General features: G+C 42.4%; 1 protein-coding gene and 1 pseudogene across 4 annotated transcripts; both read right to left on the minus strand.

Moving 5' to 3' along the window:
- Positions 1-1,666: 1,666 nt before the first annotated feature.
- On the minus strand, positions 1,667-24,493 carry LOC135711990 (uncharacterized). 4 transcript variants are annotated; one of them, XM_065234963.1, is made up of 9 exons: positions 24,112-24,493; positions 23,248-24,003; positions 21,763-23,181; positions 20,093-21,440; positions 19,820-20,033; positions 19,508-19,750; positions 19,112-19,432; positions 18,935-19,051; positions 1,667-4,288 (listed from the first exon to the last, which is right to left on the minus strand). In XM_065234963.1, the coding sequence occupies exons 1-9, from the start codon at positions 24,134-24,136 to the stop codon at positions 4,160-4,162; spliced, it is 4,572 nt and encodes a 1,523-aa protein (XP_065091035.1). In that variant the 5' UTR covers positions 24,137-24,493; the 3' UTR covers positions 1,667-4,159. The 4 variants fall into 4 exon arrangements, with proteins under 4 accessions (XP_065091035.1, XP_065091033.1, XP_065091034.1 ...); XM_065234961.1 differs by having other exon boundaries at positions 19,508-19,768; XM_065234962.1 differs by having other exon boundaries at positions 21,763-23,184.
- Positions 10,135-11,609, minus strand: LOC135711996 (uncharacterized; annotated as a pseudogene).
- Positions 24,494-24,886: the final 393 nt, after the last annotated feature.

Genomic DNA, 24,886 nt, shown 5'->3' on the forward strand with positions numbered 1-24,886 from the left:
GACGAGGGCAGTATACGGCAATGAACCTAACGTTTCCAGTTGGGGATTCCACCTCCACACTAAGGGCCTCGGTGATAGAAGTGCGGATATGGGGCAGCGTGCAGAACTTTTGATTCCTTTCTTGATGATGATCCGATCAAGCCGCATAATGTGGTGATCAACCAAAAGCTGTCACCGGATTTGAGATGGGTTTCTGTTAGGAGGGCAACGTCGATACTATTCGATAGGCAGCCAGCAAGCTCGAGCTTTTTTGCTTTTACAGAGCAAGCGTTCCATGTGATGACAGTTAGCGGTTTAGACGCCATGCTGAATAATAAGCTTACCGAGCACTTGGATCTGCTCGGGCTTGCTGTGGCACTGATGAAGAGCGCTGGTCATGTCGAATTAGTTGAGGCTAGACAGCAGCGCTCTTTTATATCTTTTCAGATTCAAGCAGAATGATGTGCAACCAAGTGGTACTCGATTATGACGACTGGGTTTGGGAAGAACGTTTATTTCATGAAAACAGTGCTAAAATTATCACTTTTTATTTGTACATATGACAATGCTTGACATTTACCACTTTTTCAATAGTTTCTTTTTAAAAAATCAACAATCGATGCGTAGAAATATTTTTGATCGATTGGTGATAAAATTATTGAAAATGGTTCAGGAGCAGCTGAGTTATTAACGTTCAAAATCTTTCATAATGTTGTTACATGTTCTATTTTAGATTTTCACAAAGTGTACCCGTATATAGAAATCACAGACGTAGTCCCGTAGTCAAACAAAAAAAAAATCGCCCTCGATCAAGCCAAATTCAAAGGTAGTAAGTACCTGTGTGCATGCTTGGCATGCACAGTTGTACACACCGACTGCTCATTTGTTAATAACTTTTCACTCAGTTGTTGAAATTTGTTTTTTTTTTAAAGTAATTGATAGATTAGGATCATAGTTTACTATAGGTATGCAAAGAGTAGGTAAATCTTAACATTTAAATCAACACCAATGAATTTTTACAGTTAAAATCCGAGATGTGCAGCGAGCATTTCTCACTTCATTTTTACAACGCAAAAGCAAATTCAGTTTGTTACTACGACTACGAATTGTGTTTCTTTAACTGTGTGCAAAGTTATTAGCAAATGAGCAGTTCGTGACCAAAACTGTGTATGCCAAGCATGCCTGTGTGATGTTGCATTCCAAAAGTTTTGAGCCAAATAAATATATATATTTTTGCACCCATTAGACTCAAACATAGAAATACAATTCATAGTTAAAATCATAATTCTAAACTACACAATTATTTAATTTTGGCTATTAGTTAAATTCCAACAAACGTTTGGTCCGCTACATCACAGTTGGCATCACTAGTGTGCATCTTTCAAAATGTAAAAATCTAGGCAAGCCCTGGGGCCTGGCTGCAGTTAAGCAATCCTCAAGGTTATGCCAATGCCCAGCGAAAGAAAACCTGTTTTAAATACTAAATTGCCAACGCAGGAACAATGTAAACACACTTAGATATATATCACAACAATTAAGGCTGGTAAGTTACTGTAGTAGCTGGGACAACTAGGTTAAAATGAAATGTAATTTAATTGGAATTTGAAACAAATAAAGAGTTTGAAAAAGATCTCAACCCTACGCGAACGAGGAATTTCGGATAAAGTAACTTGACCCACCTCCATCCTTTGCTTTATTTCTTCAACATTATATCTTTATTGAGTTTGTTTTCTTTTTCTTCACGTTGTTGATATATGCTTCATCATTGAGAAAGTGGGTAACTATCGGATCGTTTATGGCTGGATATTGTTCTTGTTCTTTTTTTGTATTGGTTTGGTTAATTAGTTTTTACCATTAATCAATCAATCAGTATCCCTAATTTTTGACGAATAACTGGGTTGTTTGTTGCTTATTGTTGTACGAGTCAAAGAGAGAGTATATTGTGTTTGTGTGTGTGTGTCTTTCACTTTACCACTAATTTAATAAACCATCATTTTCCTTCAGAAGTACTTTACAAACGGGTCCTTCCTTCCAGAAAAAATATCAGTCAGTCATTTCATACGCGTAGAGGATTGTACCTTTTGCTAGTTTTAGTTATTTCGTTTGCTTATCAATCTTCTTCTACTTTTCCTCCTACCTTTCCGAGCTTACTTTTGCTACAATGCTTATCATATTTAGGGTTATAGAAAACATGTTCAAGAGCTTTGTTAATATTCCGTTCGGTTGCTTCATCAGTTGAAATCACTTACGGGACGCGTCCTAACACCAAGATTTCACCGTGGGCTTAAAATTATCGTACGTATTCGACTGGTTAGAACTTATAAAAACACCGCCTGCATAAAGTCAGTAACGAACTTTTCCGATTGTGAATAAAGCGTTGAACGGGTTGAATTTACGTTTCAATTGGATGTTGACTAGAGTTTTTCTTTGCTTAGATAGTACGGGTTCTTAAAGGGAGTTATTTTTTTTATTCAGTGAGATTTTGGTGCTGGTCACAGTTCCGTGCGTAAGATTCGAAAGAGATTTTCAGAGCATTTCTGTTTGTGTATGATAGACCTGCAAAAGCAGTTGCAACTTTGCGCATACGTTTTGTGATGTGTTTTGTTTGTTTTGCTTTGAGATTATTAGAGTTCGGAAGCTGTTCTTTGTTTCAGTGTATTTATAGACGATTTTTTGTCATGTTAGAAATCGTATTTTGGTGATGTTTTCGTCAAGCTTATGCTGATATCAAGCTCTTACAAGCTAAGCACATCGAATTGAGTAAATATTACGTTAATTGTAGCGAATTTCAAGCAGTTCGGGGTGCGATGCAGAGATTTTGTATCAAAAAAGAATTCAACGGTAAAAAGAGAGATCAATTGGTTACTGAATATTGAGGTTATGTTATAAGTTTTCCGCATTTCTGGGAACATCTGGATTGATAGGATTGGAGTTCACAGATCGGACTTTAGGATAACAAATTTATAGCATAAAATTGAATGACCATAACCTCCGATTCGACATTTCCCAGAACTGGTAGTTTGAATTTGATGTTTTGGTTATCAATAGCGAATTAACAGAAAACGATGTTTGTACACGCAAAAATAAACCTAAACAATATGCGAATCTTCAAAGTTTTTTTTGCAATGTCGAAAGACCGAGGTACACTGGAATAAATCTACACAGTAATATCAAAGGAAACTCGCTCTATCGCAGATTAAAATATTCGAAAAACATCTGTCATTTACTGCAAATAACAAAGCAGTACCTATGTGTGAGCATCATTGAATCATTCGATCACGGAGCAACTAATGAAGATTAGTCATCCGATGGTTATTCAACTAATGTTGCATACAGTGTAAACAAGCGACTGCTTAGATTTGAGAAACTGTGTGTAGTTTAATTTTTGCGTGTACGTCGGATTGATCAAATGTTGTATGGATGCGTATGTGTGACAACGCGATAAATATGTTGCACGGATTTATATGTAAATTGTTATAACCCACCGAAAAATATAGTTATAAATAGGCGTACAGTAAAAAGCTCCATTATGTTTTCCATTTCTATTACAGCACATTGAGTATATATAAAGCTAAGCAGTTTTTTTTTTCATTTCATGCTAAATGTGAGTGTATATAAGTAGTTCCTTTGTTTTGCTTGGAAAGGTGTTCCTATAATACTTCAAATTGTTTTATATACGACTTTTGATTATATATTAGCTGTATGTAAACTTTCTTACGGGTATATTGTCTATATATAAAGTTGGGATACGATTTTAGTAAACCTAGCAGCGACAAAACAATAAACTTTTTTGTTTACCTAAGAAAATGCCAATGGGAGCACCGAATTTGATTCCATTCTGCGGGAATTGTTATTTGTTTCGTAAATTTTATAAATCAACTAAATAATTAAAAAAAAAACCTTCTATAGACCCTGAAATCGAACCTCACTTCATATTCGCTTATTCCTCTTTGGTACCAGCCCAAAACATAAAAGAAATTCTAATCAAGCGCTAAACAAAAATTCCAAATTAACTCATAATACCTAACTATCACCTGTCACTGTTTGCGCATATGGCTACCAATTGGTTCGTTGTAGCAACAACCAAGGATGGGATCACAAGCGTTAAATATAGAATAACAAACGAACATTTCATACGTACCGATTCACCATTCTTGGGATTCATAGACGGTGCTGCCTTTTACTGAGGATAGCCAAGGGCTGCCGAAAGCAGTGGTTCCCAGGATCGGTTGATCTCGAGGAACAGTTTCGAACAGTGCTGGTACAGGTCGTCCTCGCTGGTCACGATCGATACCGGGAAGGGATCGTCCTGTATGGAAAGAGGAGAGGAACCAAGGGTGCAAAGGTTAACGTTTCGATCTGAATTTACATCTTTGTCGGCTCTCAACGTAGTGTTCTTTGAACACTTTCACAGTTGTTAATTGAGAGCTATAGAAGCCTCGCTTCGCATATGCGTGTTAGTTTCTAATCATCTTATTATTGCCAGAATCATGGAAATTTCTTAATGTTCGAAATATTGGTCTGAGAACTCACATTTGACCAAAAGTTGCTTTTTTGCAGCGAGTAACTTAATGTACCTCAATATTTAATCGACGTTCATTGATTTTTTTTTCTGCATACTCCGTTTACTACCTTTAAGAATATGCGTCTCATATTAAACGTCAGTTTTGTTTGTAAACAAAGTATAACCAAGTCTAGATAGAGCTGGAATTAGGGCGAAACAGCTTTTGTAAACAATGACTTCTATCGATGATTCTGGGAACTCAAGGTACGCCCACGCAGACCAACATAACCATCGGATAGTGGAAGACTTTCCTTACCCGATGAGGATGTTGGTTTGCGTGGGCGAGCCTTGAATTTCTAGAAATCATCGATAGAAGTCATTGTTTACAAAAGCTGTTAGGCCCTAATTCCAGCTCTATCTAGAAGTGTATCCTGAGACTTTTTAATAGCTTGAATATTATGGAAGAACCTGTGTCGGTGCCTGCTTACTACCAATAACAACCTTCACTTCCAACCAGCTTTCAGCAGTTGTTCTTCCTCCTCAGCAACTAGTCCAAGTAGCCACTCCGAAAGGATCATCGCTGATCAAACAAGCTCTCCAAACAGCTATTCTGTTCTGGTAGTCGTAACAGCAGTCCCATTGGAAAAGACACCACCTGTCAATTCGGCAATAACTAAGTCCGATCCCCTTCCGACTAACATTCTCGTTGGTACCATACAAGTTAGCTACAGTGCGACGATTCCATCGCAGCACATCCAACATAGCACATCCACCGCCACAGTATCCGGTATAGAAAATATCTCCCCAGTGGAGCAACAACCGATTAACACCCAATTCCAGCTCCGAAGGCAACTCTACCAACCATTACCCTCGTGGAATGTTCAACCAGAGCATCAGTGCAGCCGCCGCCACTTCCGAAGCCGAAGAGCAGGAGGACGATGAAGTAAACACTGCCAATGTTTCCGATGACTACGATCCTCATCCGGACTACAAACCCATCAACGATCTACCGGACGAAATCGAAGTGAGATCCGTTAAGGACTACGAAGAACCAGTCAAGCTGAAAGATTCTCTTCGTCGACTTTCTCTTTGAATTCTAACAGCCATGTTAAGACCAAGCACACGATCGTCGTCTCAAGCTCACAAGATCGCTAGTAATTACTCGATATCGTCAGAGCAGATCATAAAGCAGATGGGAGCTGCCAAGACACCTCCTCGAGCCTTCGCCTTGTAAAATTTTGGTTCTGGAAGCTGTCCGAAGTCGGCCTTTACATAGGGTTCATCATCCATAAGTATGCACCCACCGAACTTGATCAGCAGGTTGTCATACATCACACAGCTTTCGAGGACGGGTTCTAGCTACGGTTTTCTGCTTGAGTGATCGATTTAGTTGCCTACTGGCGCGGTATGCCTTTAAGCATTCGTATTAGTGAATTCGCTGCACTGTAATACGGGCGGCATCATACTTTTTTACTCCAATTGCGATCGCACATACCTAAGTTGCTTCTGATGGACCTCATGACTTTCCCATGGAGCTAACGGTTGGCAGTTCCACTCCGGCGTTAACTTTGAGGCTTCCGAGTCGTCGTCAAGGTTTCCCTGTACGTTTAAGCACGCGTACGGTGTTTCTAGCATAATTCAACACTTTAGCCAACTTGGACGTAGGCCACGATGGATCTTCCAGGTGACCACGCATGATTTTTTCTAGGCTCCTCTATGGTGACTGTCTCCAAAACAAGACCGTTTAATGAACTGAAAAAATACACTGTCATTGTTACTGTTGTTGTCATGAAATAGACTTCAAAAGCTTCCGAAAACGTCCACAAGGACCGCAGTTCTATTACTAAGTGCGCCATTACTCAACGATTGGTAGGGTGCGATGAAAATGAAAGTACAGTACCTACTTGAAGGAAGGAAATCGATTATATTCACCGACCATAAGACACTCACAACAGCGTTAACCGCAAGTCCAAATCCCAAATGGCTACACGAATTCACCAGCGATATCCGTCATGTCATTGGTGAACCGAATGTTGTTGCGGATGCACTGTCCAGAATCGAAGCTGATTACGAAACGGTTGCCAAATAACAACAGGTGGACGTCGAATTGAAGCATCTTCTGCACCCTTGGACGTTTCACAAAATAAGGTAAGACCGTACATTCCTCTGCAACATCACCAGGCAATGCTGAAACACATCCTGGAGGTCACTCTACTCGTCGCTTGGTTGTTGATCGATATGTTTGGAAAAACATGAACAAGAACATCAAGCAATTCGCCCAGGGCTGTTTATCCTAAAGGGCGAACACGAAATTATTGCGACACCGAAAACGTCATGCCAATTTTCTTATAATGTTTAGAATCAAACCAAAATTTTAGGGTAGTTTTATACATATATTTACTTCAAAAATCAAAAGAAAAGTTAATCGATGGAGCCTTGAGTGTAAAATTGAACGCATTTTCGCTTGATGCCCTCCATCAAAGTCTTTACAGTGTCATCCGGTACCAGTTTCTCAGTTTTTTTTTTCCATTTTCTTAACATGTCCTTCTCGTCTTTGACTGTCTTCTTGCTCTTCCGAAGTTCCCGCTTCATTATTGTCCAGTACTGCTCCACCGGGCGCAGCTCCGGACAGTTTGGCGGATTCATGTCCTTTGGAACAAAATGGACAGAATTGGCCTCATACCACTCCAGGACACTTTTAGAATAGTCGCATGATGCCAAATCTGGCCAAAATAGCGGAGCTTCGTCGTGCTGCTGCAAGAACGGCAAAAGGCGCTTCTCGAGGCACTCAGATTTGTAGATCTCGCCATTTACTGTGCCCTTTGTCACGAAAGGCTCACTCCTCAGTCCGCAAGAGCAGATGGCCTGCCAAATGAGATATTTGGAGGCGAACTTCGACATTTTCTTCTTCTTAAATTTGTCGTCTACATCGAACTTGCTCTTGCCGGTGAAAAACTCCAACCTCGGAATTTGCTTAAAATCGGCTTTTATATACGTTTCGTCGTCCATCACACAGCAGCCATATTTTGTCAGCATCTTCTCGTAGAGCTTCCGTGCCCGAGTTTTAGCCGTCGATTGTTGCCGCTCATCGCGGTTTGGGAAGTTCTGTACCTTGTATGTATGTAGTCCAGCTCTCTTCTTTGCATTCTGGACGTGGTCCAACGTCAACCGCTCCTGGAACCGCTTCAACACTCTGGAGACGGTTGAATGGTGAATGTTCAACATTTTTCCCAACTGCCGGTGCGACAGGTCAGAAAATTCCAGGTGTTTGGAAAGAATTTGTTCTCTCAACTCGCGTTGGTTCACCTCCATTTTCGTTGAATCGAAAAACACGACTTCGAGTTTGACAGCATGTACACAATACACATCAATGAGAAAGTGTGCAAAATTTGGTTGATTTTTACCCAATGGTAAAAAATTTATGCCCTGTTGAATGTGTCGCAATAATTTCGTGTTCGCCCTTTAGAGGTCAAAAAGGTATCAATTTTCCTTCCAAATGCCGAGAATCCCACCACGCATGCTATCATGGGTTATTAAATATATAGACGTAAACTTGAAGAACTACAATGGTAAACATTTGCTGCGTCGCGGCCATCGGTATTCTCGTTCATTTACCGGCAGATTTCTTCTTCCGATGAAATCAGGGGAAACATGTCAGAAGTCTCTAACTCGAAACGAAAACAATGACTTGGATCGTCGGTTTCTTACGAATGACTACACACCCACTCAAACGAACTAAATCATCTGACAGAGAAATGTTTGTTCTATGAGCTGGTGTAGTCATATTCCGTGGGTGTGTGGTCATTCAAGAGAAATCGACGTTCAAATTCATTGTTTACGTTTCAAGTTATAGCCTTCTGACATGTTTCCCCTGAAATGCCGAATATGTCGATAAATAATATAAACATTGCCATCTGTCACCTGGTGTGTCTCGAACTCTCTTTAACCAGCGATGCAAATCGATAACAAGGAGATTATAAATGTTCATCGATGGCAATCTTTGTTGTTCTTTGTCAAAGTTCAAAGTTACGATGATATCAGTATTTAAATATTTATTGATGAATATTTGTAAAGAATACTAAAGTCCATTTGACATATCGAAATTTAGAGAAATTTAGTATGGCACCTTTATAGACTACTATCATATGACCGATGTATATGTAAGTATCGATCAATAAAGATTTATAAATGCTTACATCTACATCATAGAAAATTTAAAATAAAGAAATAAAGAATTGCCGACATAAATCTTTATTTCTGTATAAAGAACTTTGAAGAAGTTTCACGAACGGTTGGTCGGGTACTCAGAGGGAGAGAATGTTTTGAGCCAAATGAACTGTCAAAATCTGAGCCAATCGAACATTGCAATTAGATTTTTTCCGAGGATTTCTTATTCTTACTAGAATAAATTTGAGAGTATTGCAATCGAACAGAAATTCAATCACCTTTATGTTTTGTGTGCTTCTCAAATTCAACTAGTTTTTGGAATCAAAAACAATGTTCTAACTCTATTGATCTTCGTCGGTTAATGAATGGCACCAAGAAATGCGCAAATATTGCGATGCAATCAATTAATATTTTGCACGTAAATTGAATCATAAATACAAGTCATTTGAAATGCTAGCTTCTAGCAAGGGTTGCAAGATAAGTTAGGAACAAATTTCTGCTGCCGAATTGTATTTTGTTTTCCCCGCCTATCTCTCTCTCTCTGAGTATTTCTAGTTACTACGCCAACAAATTCTGAGCAGAATATAGGATAGATGTACCAGTTATGGCTATACGTTCCTTTTATGGTGTGTTCCAATTATGGCCAATGGGCATTCCATAGACCATAACTGGAACACACCATAATAGAAACGTATGGCCAGTGCTGAGATTTGTCATTGTCATTGACAGACTTTCGCGCGATATTGACAAAATTGTTCGTCACATAGTCACTGACAGACTTGATCCTCAAAAAAACCTTCGTCAAAATCTCATTCATTTTTTCGTCAATGACAAAGATTCACCTGGTAACAAAAAGTGTAATTTAGTACATTCTGTGTCACATTATTGTTATCCAAGTAGCTCAGGACGTAGATATTTGTTCATTAAAATGGATCCATGTAATTGTTTTGCTCAAGTCATTTAATTTCGTTACAAATTTAGCTAATAAACAAATCTACACATGTTCCTCACTGACACCATTGTCATTGACAATTGACATGGTTTGCCTTGACTATGACTGTTAGCTCAAATGAGTGACCAAAGCAGAATTGTCAATATCACCATGTACTGTCGAGATTTGGCAGCACTGCGTATGGCCATAACTGGTACACCTACCCTAGAGGAAATTTAAGTGCTACAAACAGATAAATTGATCAAAATAAAATTATTTTATTTACAATTCATTCACTTGAAAACAAATCACTTTTTTGAAAATTCACTGGTCAAGTTCTACCCTTGAGTTTAACCACTCGCCGCAGACGATCGATGAACGAGGCCCGCAGGTCTTCTAGTATTTTATCCCACATCTTCATGTTTTTTAGAGCAGACTTTGGCCTCCAACATACTCTAGACAGCGAAGTCCATAGGGTTGTTCAGGTCCGGCGAACTCGCCGGCCACTTCGAGGAAAATGTTCCGCAATCCAGAGTTGGGTGTTCTTCACTTTGTGAGCTGGGGCCGAGTCCTGTTGGAAAACCCAATCCCTGTAACCCAAATTAACGACGTGCCCACAGTTCGACGACGTTCTGTAGAACTAGTTCCCGATATGGATTTTGGTTGATCTTCACTCCTTCAAGGACAAAAACCAGCAGAGTCGGGTCATCAGGGGTGATTCCGGCCCAAACCATCACCGAAGCTGGTTTCGTCAGCCCGTCGGCATGGGTTCGTAATCTTTCTGGCAACCAAACTCTGTCGTTCTGCTTATTCACGAACTGCTGTACGATGAAGAGTTTCTTTCATCGGTAAACGTGATATTCTCCAACTTTCCTTCCGCGGCCCTCCCCAGGTAACAATTTGATGCTTAACAAGTGTTGTTTAATCGATTTTAATTCAGCCTTAGATTGAATAATTGCTGTACATAGACCACGTTACCCTTTGTTCAGCTTTTAAACATCTAAATCTGGTGATTTTAATCACCTGCTTTAAATTGTTGCTGACTAATTGAATTTACATATTTATGTTGTTAATATAAGTTTAAAAATTACCTTTGGATTATGGGATTCGAACCGGCAGTCGCTGAATCACAGGCGTCAACCATACCTACTGGACCATTTAAGCATATGTGTGGCAAAAGGTATGACCATTAACTTGAAGCACGTCAAATTTAAGTTGAATAACAGCAACCGGAAGAGTATTATACAGCAATGCAGAATTGTAAACAACAACTAATATTTTTGAAATGCGGTCTGAAACTTCAGTGCAATATAACAGACAAAACACAGGAATACAAATGTATACTTGTCGCAGCCCACATCTACCAGCTATCCCTAAAAATCTCTTTTCCTTGTCTCTACTGCTGCCACTGCTTGTAATTAGAAAGGTAGGCAGTGAATTTAGAAGAACTAAAATGTCGGACATGCAATGAGGGACACAGACACTGACGACATTTAACAAATCAAGCTATCAAAATATGTGTAACACATCGCTGATTTGTGGAGAATTGTGTTAAGCTTAAATAAGGCTTGTTCAATATTTAGATCAGCTAACTTATTGAGGTTGGATTATGGGGGTACAATTCGCTTCATGCACTACTAATCAACTATATATTCAGCCTGATGTTAATCAGCTTTGTACACCTTAAATCAACCAATAATCAGCTTCTGTTATCAATGTTCAGCTTGAATTGTTACTTGGGTCTTCAGCTCTTTTTACCCATTCTTGTTTTTGCCTCACCGAAAGGTTTTGAACCTTCTGGATCTTGTTGGGCATGGTGTGAAGTTTATCTTTCAGGATCCGACGGAGACTTCGATCCGATACGTCGAAATCTTCCGCCAATTTAGTGGCACTACGTCGAGGATTTCTCTTAAGGCGCCTCTTGACGATCTTCACCATGGCAGGTGTCACCACAGTAGCTCGACGTCCCCCACTATACCAGTTTTTGGTACTTCCGGTTTCCAGGTATCTTTTGATTGTAAGGTGCTCAAAACTGCACACACGCAAATCGGACAGCTCACGAACTATGTCCTTCTGATGTTTCCCAGTTTGGAACAAGGTAACCACAGCACTACGTTTCTGTTCGAGATCCATTGGCGTTGACGGCACCGTCGAAAAATTTGCTCTTCCAGCAAATTTAGATAGTTTCTTATGGGAATTTTCGGTGGAGTGAAAGGATAGTACAAAGTCCGCCATGTTTCACGCACAGTCTGACGTTTGCTTATGGATTTTCTCATAGGAGTAAAGAGCTACAGAGTCGCCGTCAACGCCAATTTTTCCGGATAACACACGATTACAAGAGTAACACATAAATCCACTGACAGCCAAGACACTATGTAAACAAAGCGACCGAGGGGTCGTCCAATACAGTTTCGTGTGCAACGTAATAAGCATCTTTTCGCACGAACACGTGACTACACTTTTGAAGCTCGTGGTGTACAAATACAGCTGGTTTGGGTCAGCAGGCTTCCATTTGCGCACAGTGAATTTCAGTTGCTTTGCAAATTCAGTGCGATCGTAATATTCGTCTGTTGATTAGAAATATTCTCCGGGTATGTGCAGCGTCTGGCCATAAACCAACTCTGCTACCGAGCATCCGAAATCGGTTCGATAAGCGCTTCATAATCCAAGTGTTGGATCCCAGCAATGGACGCGCAATCCAATCAAAGTAACCTTTGAATTAAATATTTGTCACCTGATGATTCATTCCGCATCAGACTTCCAATAAAGATAGACTTTTTACAACCACTCTAGATCATTTTATTCCGGAAGTACTGGACATAACACCAAGCATGATTACAGGGAGTTCAGCAGTCCAATGCTTTGAACACACGAAAAGTCCAAATCCCAATTGGGTTCTTTAAGGGTATTGAGGTAAATGTATATTCGTAATCTTCATTAAAAATGGAACCCAAACCCAAAATTTCATCAATTTTGGCACACTGGAACTATTTTAAATAAGTACGATTACATTTGCATAAATCACCTTATTAGCGCCCCTCGGTGTCACTTTGTATGGGAGCGAGCTGTCAGTTTGTTAGTTTAGTGTCAAACAGTGAAGTTATTATTTTGCTTTAAATCTTGATTTAAAAATCGAGATGAAAGTGTGTGGGTTCGAAAAAAATATCGCTGTGCTCAGAAAACGAAGCTCTTTCAGATGATATATAAAAACCGATATATTTTTCAAAATTAAAGAACCCAATTGAAGTTAACGCTGTTGTGAGTGGCTTGTGGTCGGTGAATATAATGGATTTCCTTCCTTCAAGTAGGTGACTGTAGTACCATAGAGATAACTCTAAGACCACTGGGTCCCGAAGAAAATCATTATTATTTTTGGCTCACTCAGTACCAGAACAACGGTCCCAAGCAGTCCCAAGCTATTTCACTCACCCCTGCATGTTCTGCATGAATCCACACACCCCTGATGTTATCTGTCAAACTTTCATAGCGAATCAAAACAAACATAGTGTAGTAATAGAATTTCAACTAGAATAGGATACGTTAATCGTTTGCTTGGGACCAATAGGCTACTAAAGTGGTGAGCCAATTTAAAATCGTTAGTTTCGTATTGATTATTGGTAGTACTGTACTTTCATTTTCATCGCACCTTACACGGCGAATGAGAACAACCCAAATTTGAGTTGAGTAGCGATGAGTAAATGTGTCTCATGGTTTCCTGTGGAAAACCTAAAAAATCTGCCAGAAAATGAGGAAATTGACGAAAATTTTATTCAGTCTCGGAGTAGTACCAATAGACTGAGTGAATCCAATCTTTATTTTTCTCAAATATGGGAATTTTTCCCTGGAAAAACCTGGGAAAACATGAGGCAAATTTACTCATCGCTGAGTTCCTGCACTTTTGGCGATTATGAGTGAACTAAACTCAAATTTGGGTCGTTCTCATTCGCCGTGTACCAAACTTTGAGTAAACCATGGCCCACTTAGTAATGGAACAAACTCTTTTTTCGGCTGACAACTATATGATCTGGCAGGGAATTTGCAGCGGCGGCAAGAAGACAGAGGTTTTCGTCACTGAGAAAATGCTGAAATCGGAGGTTTAAAAAAGCGAATGTTTTCAGAAGCGAAGTCACATGATGGTTCGGCGACATTTTGGTTACAACGGTACAATGACAACGGAGGCCAGTTTGTTCGGAAAACCCTCAATCCGCCCAATTGTCTCCAGTACAGGCCCACTACCAGGCAATTATGAAGAGGAAACTGAAGGTAAAGGGTAAAGTCATCAAAACGGCAGCTCAGATGAAAAAATTGTGGGATAAAATCGCCAAAACAGTGGTCGAGACCGTTGTGCGCCGCTTGGTGGGTCGTATTTAGTGAAAAGTTCGAGAATTCCTTCGAAACCGCGACGAATAATTTGCTTCGGATTTTTTTTTTCTTAAAATATAAGGAATACCATGCACTTGAGTGAAAACCGTTTTCAAATCCGTTAATTCAAATCCGAATTAGACCCAAATGATATATTTCTAGTAGTAACCATCGAATTAGTGAAGATCAAAGTATGTCAGCACTATATGTTAATAAATTATATAAATTAGTTCATCTTTCACACCACTATCAACCAGACGTGTTTCATCAGTTCAGTACCAACATTTCAAAGGGGTGTAATTGATTTAGTAAACAATTACTTTAGCCGTCGATTTCTCGCAAATAAAAACTCACTCCTCCAAATCAACAATGCTAGTTGTAGAGAAAACATTCCTCTACCTGTTGGTGCCATTGTTTACAAATACAATTACGCCCCTTTGAAATGTTGGCACGGAGTTGTCACATTAGGGCCCAGACAGTTGCTAAGGAAACAGAAGTTTGGTGTGAATTTTTTTTTTCAAACGCTAAGAAATTTTCTGAAGGAAATGAACGGAGGAGAAAGTAGCGGATCTCAAGCTGGTTTCAGAGTCCAAGGTAATGGAGGACGTTCACCGGGCAGCTCAGTATCGTTTCTGATAAGGAAAATTTTACGCAATTTGGAGAACTACAGCTCCTGGTCTTTCGCGACCAAGATGATCCTGATCAAGGAACGGACATGGTGCGCAGTGAAGGACCAAGCGGAAAACAATCCGGCAGGCATCAAGCACTCATGAGAATAATTCTTATGTGGTTTTGACGTCAGCTTTTCTAACTGATTTAGATGAATTTAAGCTAACAACCGTATGTAATCGGTAGAGTGAATACATTATTAAGATTTCCTCGGTACAAGTAACTTTAATAGCATTAAATGAGCTAGTAATTACGATGATCACAACACTGTCACGTTCTGTCATGACAAAAAATTCGATGAGATTTTGAAGAAAATCTCTATCATCGTTTTCTCATCCAATGATAGTGACAGAAGTATCTCTGTAAATATCGTGTGAGATCTTTCATTGAAAATGACATTTGCCAGCTCTGGCCTGAGCATCGATTCCAAGATCTACGGACTAGTATGGAATGCCAAAACAGCAAAAGAAGCTTGGGACAACCTACGAAATACCTACGAACACAGTGGATCCACAAGGAAGATCGGCCTGTTGAGATGGCTTACGGGAATTCGACTAGTTGGCGCTAAACGTGAAGAAGAAGTCATATGCCAAACGATACAGGAGTACTACGTGAACGAGCTTTTCACAACGAGAAACCAGCTTTCGGAGGTAGGATTTGAAGTGGACGATAGTTGGTTGGCGAGTCTGCTGATGAAGGGCCTATCGAAGCAGGTGATGATACTGGGATTGGAGAAATTGTCAAGGCAAAAATCCTGCAGGACGTGAAGGTAGGCACCAATGGTAAGTCAAGTGGCGGTGCGTTCTTCAGTAATTCAAAACCGGAGCAGAAATCGGTGGATATGTCAATGGTCAAGTGTTACCGGTGTAAGAAGCAAGGACACTATGCGTCACAGAGAAAGCCTAGTGAGAAAAAAGAAGTCCGAGGTGAAGCCAGGCATTCAACGCAGTGCAGTTGACAAAGGACGATGTCGATTGGATTTTCGATTCCGGTGCAACAACGCATCTGTGCCGGAACAAAGGGGTTTTTGAGGAAAGCAGAGAGTATGTCGGCCAACATCAATGTCGTAAACAGCACTGAAGCCGCCGTCATTGCCAAGAGTGTCGTCAATCTGGAAGCAGATATCGGAGGTACGTTTTGTGAAATTACCATGAGTAATGTGCTATGCGTTCCAGATTTAGCATAACTGTCTATAAGCAAGATGTGCCAGAGTGGACATCAGGTTATCGTTGATGCAGAATCGTGCAAGGTCATTAGGGAAGGTCCATTAATTATGTCACTGAAATTAATCAAGAACCCATCAGTCCATGTAGTACGAGAGGAAAACAGTTTTCAATTGTGGCATCGACGATTGGGGCATCTTTCGGCAGACGGCATGAAGCGGCTCAGAAATATGGTAACTGGAATGAAATTCGAAACTTTTTTGAAATGCGTTCCGTGCATACAAGACAAGCATCACCGACAACCGTTCAAGGCGAAAGGACACCGGGCTAGTCAGTTGTTCGAGTTGATCCATTCTGATCTTTGTGGACCAATGAAGACAGCATCGTTAGGAGAAGGCCGATACATCCTAACGTTTATCGATGATGATGATGATGAGGACGGTGTATACTTATTTTCTGAAATCAAAGACGGATGTTTTAGAAGCTTTTGAAGTTGTATGCTGAGAACCAGACAGGTGAGCGAATAAAGCGAATTAGAACGGACAACGGCAAGGAGTACGTTAATCGTGCGATGCGAAGGTACTTTTGTCACGCTGGAATCCACCATGAAACTACGGCTCCGTATAATCCGGAGCAGAACGGGTTGGCAGAGCGGATGAACCGGACGCGCCAGAAGCATGTTGTTCGATGCCGAGCTTGAAAAGCGATTCTGGGCAGAAGCAGTAGCCACTGCTTCTTACGTCGTTAATCGTTCACCGACCAAGGGTCTACCAGTGACTCCCGAGGAAAAGATCACACGTAAACAAAGGCTTTAGCCGTCGATTTCTCGCAAATAAAAGCTCACTCCTCCAAATTAACAATGCTAGCTGGAAGAGGAAACATTCTTCTCTACCTGTTGGTGCAATCAATTTTCATGAGTGAGCTTTTATTTGCGAGAAATCAACGGCTAAAGCCATTGTTTACAAATGCAATTACGCCCCTTTGAAATGTTGGCACTGAATTGACGAATTTGGTGACGCCGATGATATGCTGGTCGATCATGATCTTCAACCTGCTGCGCTCCCTCCACAAACAGAGGACCCACAACAGTTGGTAAGGCGCAGTGCGAGGGAGCGCGTAACTCCAGGCAAGTACCAAGATTTTCATTTGGGTCTCAGTATTCTTCCTCATGATACTCCACACACACAAACTTCACAGTTATGCGATGTATCAGGCGATGTCGAGCCACAGACGTTCCAGGAAGCAGTTTCTTGCAAGGAAAACGATTGCTGGAAAAATGCCATGGTTGCGGAGTATCAAGCGTTGTTGAAGAATCAGACCTGGGAGCTCACCGATTTGCCAGTTGGGAGGAAAGCACTTCGCTGCAAATGAGTGTATAGCCTGAAGACAAATCCCGACGGATCCATAGAGCGGTGTAAAGCCCGCTTGGTTATCAAAGGCTATTCCCAGGTCAATGGTGTCGACTACGAAGAGACCTACTCGCCTGTGGTCCGGTATGCTACCATTCGTTATCTGATGTCACAACCAGAAGCTGACTAAACAGATGAGTCCAAGCACCAAAGATGAACGGGAGCAAATGCAGAGAGTTCAATTTCGAGTGATGGTATGAGGTTTATAGTTCCTAGCGCAATGCACGCGCCCGGACATTAGTTTTGCCGTTAATGTAGTCAGCCATTTCTGTAGTGATCCGGGGAAAACCACACTGAACAACGGCGAAGTGCATTTTGCGGTACCTTAAAGGCACTAAGGATATGAAGATAATTTACAGCAAGCATGAAGATGAAGGTTTAGCTGGCTTTAGAGATGCGGATTAGGAAAACGACATCGAAACATGGTCCATTATTGGTTACGTTTTTATGAAGTCAGGTGGACCAATTTCATGGAATTGCCGAAGACAATCCACAGTAGCCTTGTGAACAACGGAAGCAGAATACATGGCAGTATCTGCAGCAGTACAGGAAGCTATCTGGTGACGAGGACTACGACAGGAGTTATCCGGCGTTTCTGAGAAGGTCACGATATTTTGTGACAATAAGAGTGCGATGCATCCAGCTGAAAGAGAGGTTGGTTACTCACCACGCAGCAAGCATATTGATATTCGTCATCCCTTCGTTTGGTGAGAAAATTGAGGAGAACATGATCGGTTTGCAGCACGTGGCCAGTCAACAGCAAGTGGCGGATCTTCTAACCAAGGCGATTGCGGCTCCCAAATTCGAAACCGAAAGACGTGCTATTGGAGCTAAAAGCATTCTCGGTTAAGGGGGATGTTGGCATAGTAACCATCGAATTAGTGATGATAAAAGTATGTCAGCACCAGGCATGGAAAATCATTTACATTCATTTGCCTCTATCTTTTTTCATCGACAGCATTCCGCAAAATGATGCCATGGGGTGGTAACTGATGTGTAAGAGCTTTTGTAGGTTTTGTTATTAGCTACAACTTTTGTTGAAAACTCAAATCTGTATTTCTTATGCATCACGAACTAGAGCGGGCAGAACTTGTTACTGTTTTTCAGTGAATGTAAAATACATTCACTGAAAAACAGTAGTGGCTCCTGTTCGCTCTGGTTCATCATGCATCAGAGCTACGAATTTGACTTTTTAACAAAAGTTGTAGCTAATAACAAAACCTACAAAAACTACATACATTATTTTGCGGAATGCTGTTAATGATAAAAGTTAGAGGCAAATGAATGCATGAAATGAATGCAAATGATTTTCCATGCCTGGTTATATATGTTAATATATGTTAATTAAATAAATTAGTTCATCTTTCACACCACTATCAACCAGACGTATTTCATCAATTGTCCCATTAGAATTCTTTTGGAGTAGTTTCGTGAATTCCTTGAAATGATCCTCAGAATTCCCTAGAAACTCTCCTTTGAGTTCTCTAAAGATGATTACAGGAACAACCTTGAAACTTTCCATAGTATTCTTTCGAAATTAACCTCAAAACTTCGTTGACAATTTCCTTGAAACGTTTCTCACAACTTCTTTGCAATACTGATAAGAGTGCTTTTGGATTTATCCTCAGAATGAATTATTTTCAGAATTCCCTTTGAATTCTCCTTCTTCACTTGGTTTTCATTTAGACTGAACGTGGTCGGCACCATTGTTGACAGCATAAAACAAAAAAACCTTAAAAAAAGTTCCTACCTTTTTCGTAAGCCAGATCGACTCCAACATCGAGAGGAACCGTTCCTGCTCTGAACCAGTGGAAAAGAACACCACCAGATCGTCCGAGTTCTCTCGCACCTCCTGGCACTCGAATTCCTGAGGAGCAAACCGGTCTGTCAGTGACGCACTTCGTTTCCCGGAGAGAACAAAACCTACCAGAATGCACCACCAGCTGGACGACACTGCCGGAATCTTGACGGCCGTCATCTCGTCAATGCTCGCACAGGTCAGCACCTCCACGCCGGAATTCTTGCCGTAGAAGCTACTCATGTTGGTGTGACTTCGTTCGTCACCCAGCATCATGCCTTCCACCGACGATCGCCGCCGATGGCTGCTTCGGGTGGGTGAATTATGGTGACTAGTTCCACCTCCCTGCAGCAACATGGCGTTTTTGGTCGGAGTGCTGGTGGTTGAATTTGAGCGGCGGTCGCTGTTGAAACGGGTCGGAGTACTTCCCGTCGAACGGATTGAACTTATCTGTTGGGTGGGATTGAAACAGATCAGAATTTAGGAACACAAAAATGATCATGGCTTCGAGCAAGATGGACGAACCTCGCTACAAGTGTCCAGCATGTTGGAATTGCTTAGTTTTCTCTGTTGTTGACTAGACGGTTGTTGAGCATTTGGATTGACGTTTTCCTTGGCTGGGGATACCATGATGCTGGAATTCGCGCTTGATGAAACGTTGTTTCTCCGCAGAGGTGCACTGAAGTCTTCTCGGAGCGTTAGCAGGTGATTCGAGGTCATGATCAGCGTACAGCCCAGAGTCTTCCGACGTTCCTGCAGTTCGAAGAGCTGTTTCGAAGAAGCAATCTGATTTTAATGGAATGGTTATAGGCTACATATTCCGGGCAAGCATCTTACCCCACTAGCAGCTTGCACAAGTGCCTGCAGCCAATCGGACGCTACGTACTCATCGGGAGCTGCCAGCTGCAAGGCTCCGGTTCTCAGCAGTAGCTCGAAGCAATACGGTCGACCTGAGTTGAGCGATCGTCGAGCCCCTTGGCACTCGGCCAAGGTGACGGCCCAAGTGGGTAGCTTCTGAGTTGCATCCGCAAAAAGATAGAGAACTCCGGCTCTGAAAACAAGCAATTAGTTACCACTGGCATCCTGCTGCTGTGAAATCAAAACTCTTACTTCAGTAAAAAGTACCCTGCGGCCCACTGGTCAACGAATCCAGCATGCGACATTCTTCGATGCATCAAGGGACCTTTTATGTGCGGTCCCAGGGGTTCTTCCTCGCTGCCCAGTGTCCCGGCAGGAACATTCACCACCGCGTAGTACTTCCACTTGTCATCTCTACTGACGTTTGAATTATCCCTCACAAAGGCCTGCAGCGGAGCCAGATGGTCCAAAGTTAGCTGTCCAACCGCTGGCAATACCGATCCACCTCTCCGGGCACAGAGCTCCAAGCTGGCAACCAATCCATCCGCCGGGTAGGGGCCACCAGCCAGAAGAACCTGTTGCATATCTCGCGCCGAATTGCTCAACAGCACCGTATTCCCGTACGGTCCCACCAATATCACATCCAATTCCGAGTAAGGAAGCACAAACTTATTGCATAATCTATTCCTAACCTGGTCCGTCACGTACAGCGTCTTGTCGGTCAGAAAGACCAATACAGGTGTCATGTAACCCTCACGGCTGTACCCATTGTAAAGCTTGAAAACCTTCATCAGCGCCTCGTTCTCGTTTCGGAAAATGTGCAACCGATTGCCGTTGAAAATCTCCACTGGAATTTCCCCAATCCCAACGCCACCCCCGTCGAACTTGATCTCCCCCAGTGTCAGCCCATAGCCGCCATCCGCCACGTGTGAATCATTCAACTGAATGCGATCCAGCTGGCAAGCCGAGGAACTCAGTTCAATTTCCATCGCAATTTCCGCATTCAGATCTTCAATCAACGAATGATTTAACAATTTAACCCCCTTCGGAACTAGATTATCGAAAAGCTTCTTCTCCGTGCTCAGCTTCGATTGGAAGAAGCTGTTCTGCTTGATGGTAGCCTCCAAGATCTTTTTCTGAGTCACATTCCGCAGGAATCGATTGATGAGGGAACTCTTCGAAGTGGACGTCGAGCTGGCCGATGTGGTCATGGGATTGTACCGTCTGACGAGAGGCGGTACAAAGGAAACCTTTTCCGGTAGTAATTCCACATCCGGCTGCGGAATCGGCGTGCTGCTGCTGGAGGGGTAGTCCAGAATCACGATATCGTTGCTGTCCTTGTCGGTGTCGGTGGTGGCCGTAGTGGTCACGGTGAGAATGTCGTCGAATTCTTCGGACATGAGCTGACGATCGATGTTCAGATGTCGAGCCGGCGGGCATCCGCCGAGATTGAACAGGTCCGGACCCATGCGGACGCGCGATTCCAGTCGGGTGGTGAGAGATTTTTTGCGCAACGGAGACGACAGGTGGCGATTTTTGCCGATGGAGCCTCGTGGCGAGCTGAGATTGCTGCTGTACGGCTGTTGATCGCGGACGATGGCTGGAAAAGAAATTGGTGCTTCAGTTGAAAATTTCAACAGTTTGGGGATTTGGGTCGAGGGGTTTCAAAATTTTATGTTTTTTGCCCACAGGTTATATAAACGAAAACGATTTTTTTCAGTTTCATTATTTGCTAATGATATCCGGGAAAATCCGAAAATTTTAACTAAAATTTTCTGGGAAAATTAACACCCTCGAATTTTTTTAATTTTTTTTTTTAATTCGCATAACCATAAACTCAAATAGTGGGCAAAAGTTTATAAAATCCTGAGACCCTTCGGCCCCAGCCGAAAATCCCGTTCTATGACAAATCTCTTACTCACCTCCCTTCTGCTGTTCCCTGCTGTCCGACTGCATCGACGAACTGTGGTCGCTTCCACACGATGAAATGGTACTGCTCTCCATTCGAGTCTGCTGCTGCACGGCTTTCTTCGTGTCTTCGAGCACGACGCCATCCAGCTCATCTCTGGATGACTTTCTCGATCCCACCGTTTGCTGGACATCTTCAACCACTTCCAATCCATCCCCACCGCTGCGAGGGGCGGGCGCTATTGCTAACGGAGGCGGAGCCACTGCAGCCGACGGCGTCGATGCATTCGAGCCGATCACGTTCATTTTCTGGAAAATGTTCGATAGCTTTTTCTTGATTTGCGTCTTGCCAATGAACGAACCGCCCGTCAATTCCCCAATGGGAAGCTCCTTAGGGGTGCTTCCTTCGTTACCGGCACCCTCACCGTCGCCGATCATTGGTTTGCCCTCGGCGTCCTCATAGCAATAGGACACGCCGGTGTGCTCAAACACCGTACTCTCCCCGTTGATGATGTACTTGTTGCGGTACGGAGCCTTCGCCGGTTGAACGTCCAGCTCAGCGTCCAATGGCAACTCTTCGGGTTCGTTTTGGACGGCTTGCTGCTGCTGCTTTTCTTTTTCATCTTCGACGCTGTTCTTCCGACTGGGAGCGTATAAATCTTCGTCGTTCTTCCGACGCAGCTGCTCGTCCACGTTGTGAACGTACTTCTTCTGACCGTTCAGCTTGTTGCCACCGAAACCGCCGTCCAGGCTCTTGGAGAGGAAATTCTTCGGCTTCTGAACTACGGTGAAATCGTCGATCATGGAATCATTGGTTTCCGGAATGCACTCCTTAACTGTTGAGAGGTCTTCCGATCCTTCCGGGACGCCACGTTCGGGTAGTGAAATCCCGAAGATGTCTTTCAGCGAGCCGAAAATCATCTTACTATTGTCGATCACGGACAAATGATGGACGTTGAATTTTTTGACCTTCTTCGTCAGATCGTACTCCGGAACGACGACGTTTGTGTACATCATGTTCCGTTTGGTTTTCTTCAGGCAGCTGCTCTTCGGTTTCTTCTCCTTGCTCCAAACCGACTTGACGATCCGCTCGCCTCCCCCTCCAACACTGTTTCCATTGAACTCGTCCAGATGTTCGATATTCGGTTCACTGTAGTAGCAATTGTCGGAAATGATATTGTTGTTATTGTTGCTCTGGCCGATGCATTCGCAGCTGTTGGATTTGCCTTGCTGTTTGTAGTTCGAAGCTCCTTCGTTGCTGCTTCCCGAGTCCAGGCTGGAGTTCGAGTCCGAGCAACTGCACTTGTAGAATTCATTGCCATCTTTAGCCCCGCGCTTTGACTGGGCGCGCTTCTCCGGTGGCCCATACTCGAAGATGCCCGAATTGTCGTACTTGACGTAGTTCTTCTGGTCTTCGATGTTCTCGAAGACATCTACTAAAAACGAAATATGTGGGTAAGTGCTCTATTTACTGACTGATAGTTCCGCTAACGACTCACCTGTTTTCCCATAATCCAGCACTTCGGAGCACGCATTTCTGTACACATACTGCCGATTATCTCCGGCCTCTTCATCCCCATAGTCAAACCCATCGTCATCGTACTCCGAACACCAGGAGTACCGGCCCTTCACACCAACATGCTGCTTATTCTTGTTCGCACCCGTTTTGTACGTGATAAATCCATGCTCAATGTGAATGTTGTCCGTCTTAGTGTTCTTCAGTATATCCTCGTGGAAAGAAACCCGCTTCTTCGGGGTTTTGCTAGCAGTTGACGCTGTCTTCTTCACCCTTCTCCTATATACAATATTCTCCGCATCGAACGTCGAACAAGTGCTCGAAATCATCTCGTCCGGAATCTGACTGCTGGTCAGCGCTTGTTCCACTTCTGCCCCACCTCCGACGACTCCATCGTTCTTCTGGATATCGATTTCCACAAATCTACCAATCTCCTCCTTCACCGGACTCTCCAGTTCCGCCTTTTCATTGTTGTTGTTGTTGTTGTTTTGCAAATTCGTAGCCTCGAACTCGAATCCACCCGCGCTGGAGATCATAGATTCGTTCAGTCCACTCGACTCCGAATCCAGCAACTGCACGCCGGAATCGCTCGGAGTCGTATCGTCCAGAATGCTCGCTATACTGCTCGTCATGGCCGCTGCTATCGGCCCGTCCACCAGCTTATCATCAATCTTATCGCAACTACCCGCGGGATTATTATTATTGTTATTACCAACTCCCCGGAGCACCTCCGGATTTTCTACAATGAAAATTCCAATTATAGCATTTTACGCAGTTATCTCATCAGCGAAGCTGATTCATTTAAAACAAATCCCTACAATCACATCAAACTATTCGTATTACCCACCTAGTTTCAGCGCGATAACTTCCATCGTTTCGAAACACTTCAGTCAAGTCGCAAAATAACCCACAGGATATTTTTTTCGTCTTCAAGAAACCCCCCCCTGAGTGCTAACCGAAGAGCCTATCGATTTTTCCTTTGTCGCCTGTGCTAGCAGGAAACAGCAGCTGCTGCTGCTGAAGGACTCCCTTCTCTGTGTTCTATTTTATTTTTCTTCCGATTTCGCTCACATTACCACCCAATTCCGGCGCACGGAAAACATTTTCCACACTGTACTGTACTGAGCACCGCGCGATGGAACTATTTTCGGACCGATACGGTGGTGAAAATTGCGACTTTTATCACTTTTCTCTACGAGAAGCTGAAGCACCCACTGCAACAAGGACGACGACGGCAGGCCATTTTTGTTTCGATTTTTCTCCAGGAAAAGGAAAAAAATGATGCAAAGTTTTGACAGTTTCGATTCGCCGCAGGGCTGTGCTCGAAAATTTAGTACAAGCAGGTAATCCATATACTATATACGTAAAGTTTCGCTCTACACTGAGCGAATTTACCATGTTGTCATTGCATGATTAATCATTCAGAGCTATCCGATTTCTTTAACATCGAAAATAATATGAGATACCCGATTGACTGATAATTGACATTAAATTGGATGATTCATCATACATATCATAAAAGGAAATAACATCAACCACTTAATGAAGTACCGTTCAAATTTTGAAAGGTATTAACAATAAATTAATTCAAGAACAGAAATGAACTAAAATCATCCAAGTGA

Source organism: Ochlerotatus camptorhynchus, unplaced genomic scaffold, assembly GCF_037179485.1.
Source record: "Ochlerotatus camptorhynchus isolate MF236.1 unplaced genomic scaffold, CSIRO-AGI_Acam_v1.1 ptg000450l, whole genome shotgun sequence".
Lineage (NCBI taxonomy): Eukaryota > Metazoa > Arthropoda > Insecta > Diptera > Culicidae > Ochlerotatus > Ochlerotatus camptorhynchus.

Excerpts from the sequence above, each read along its gene's own strand:
- LOC135711990 (XM_065234960.1), bottom strand. The coding sequence starts at position 24,136 with ATGGAAGTTATCGCGCTGAAACTAG. Across the intron at positions 23,185-23,247 it reads GCTGGATTATGGGAAAACAG|TAGATGTCTTCGAGAACATC; the intron begins GTGAGTCGTTAG and ends TTTCGTTTTTAG. Across the intron at positions 19,052-19,111 it reads CCAGCTGGTGGTGCATTCTG|GAATTCGAGTGCCAGGAGGT; the intron begins GTAGGTTTTGTT and ends TTTGCTCCTCAG.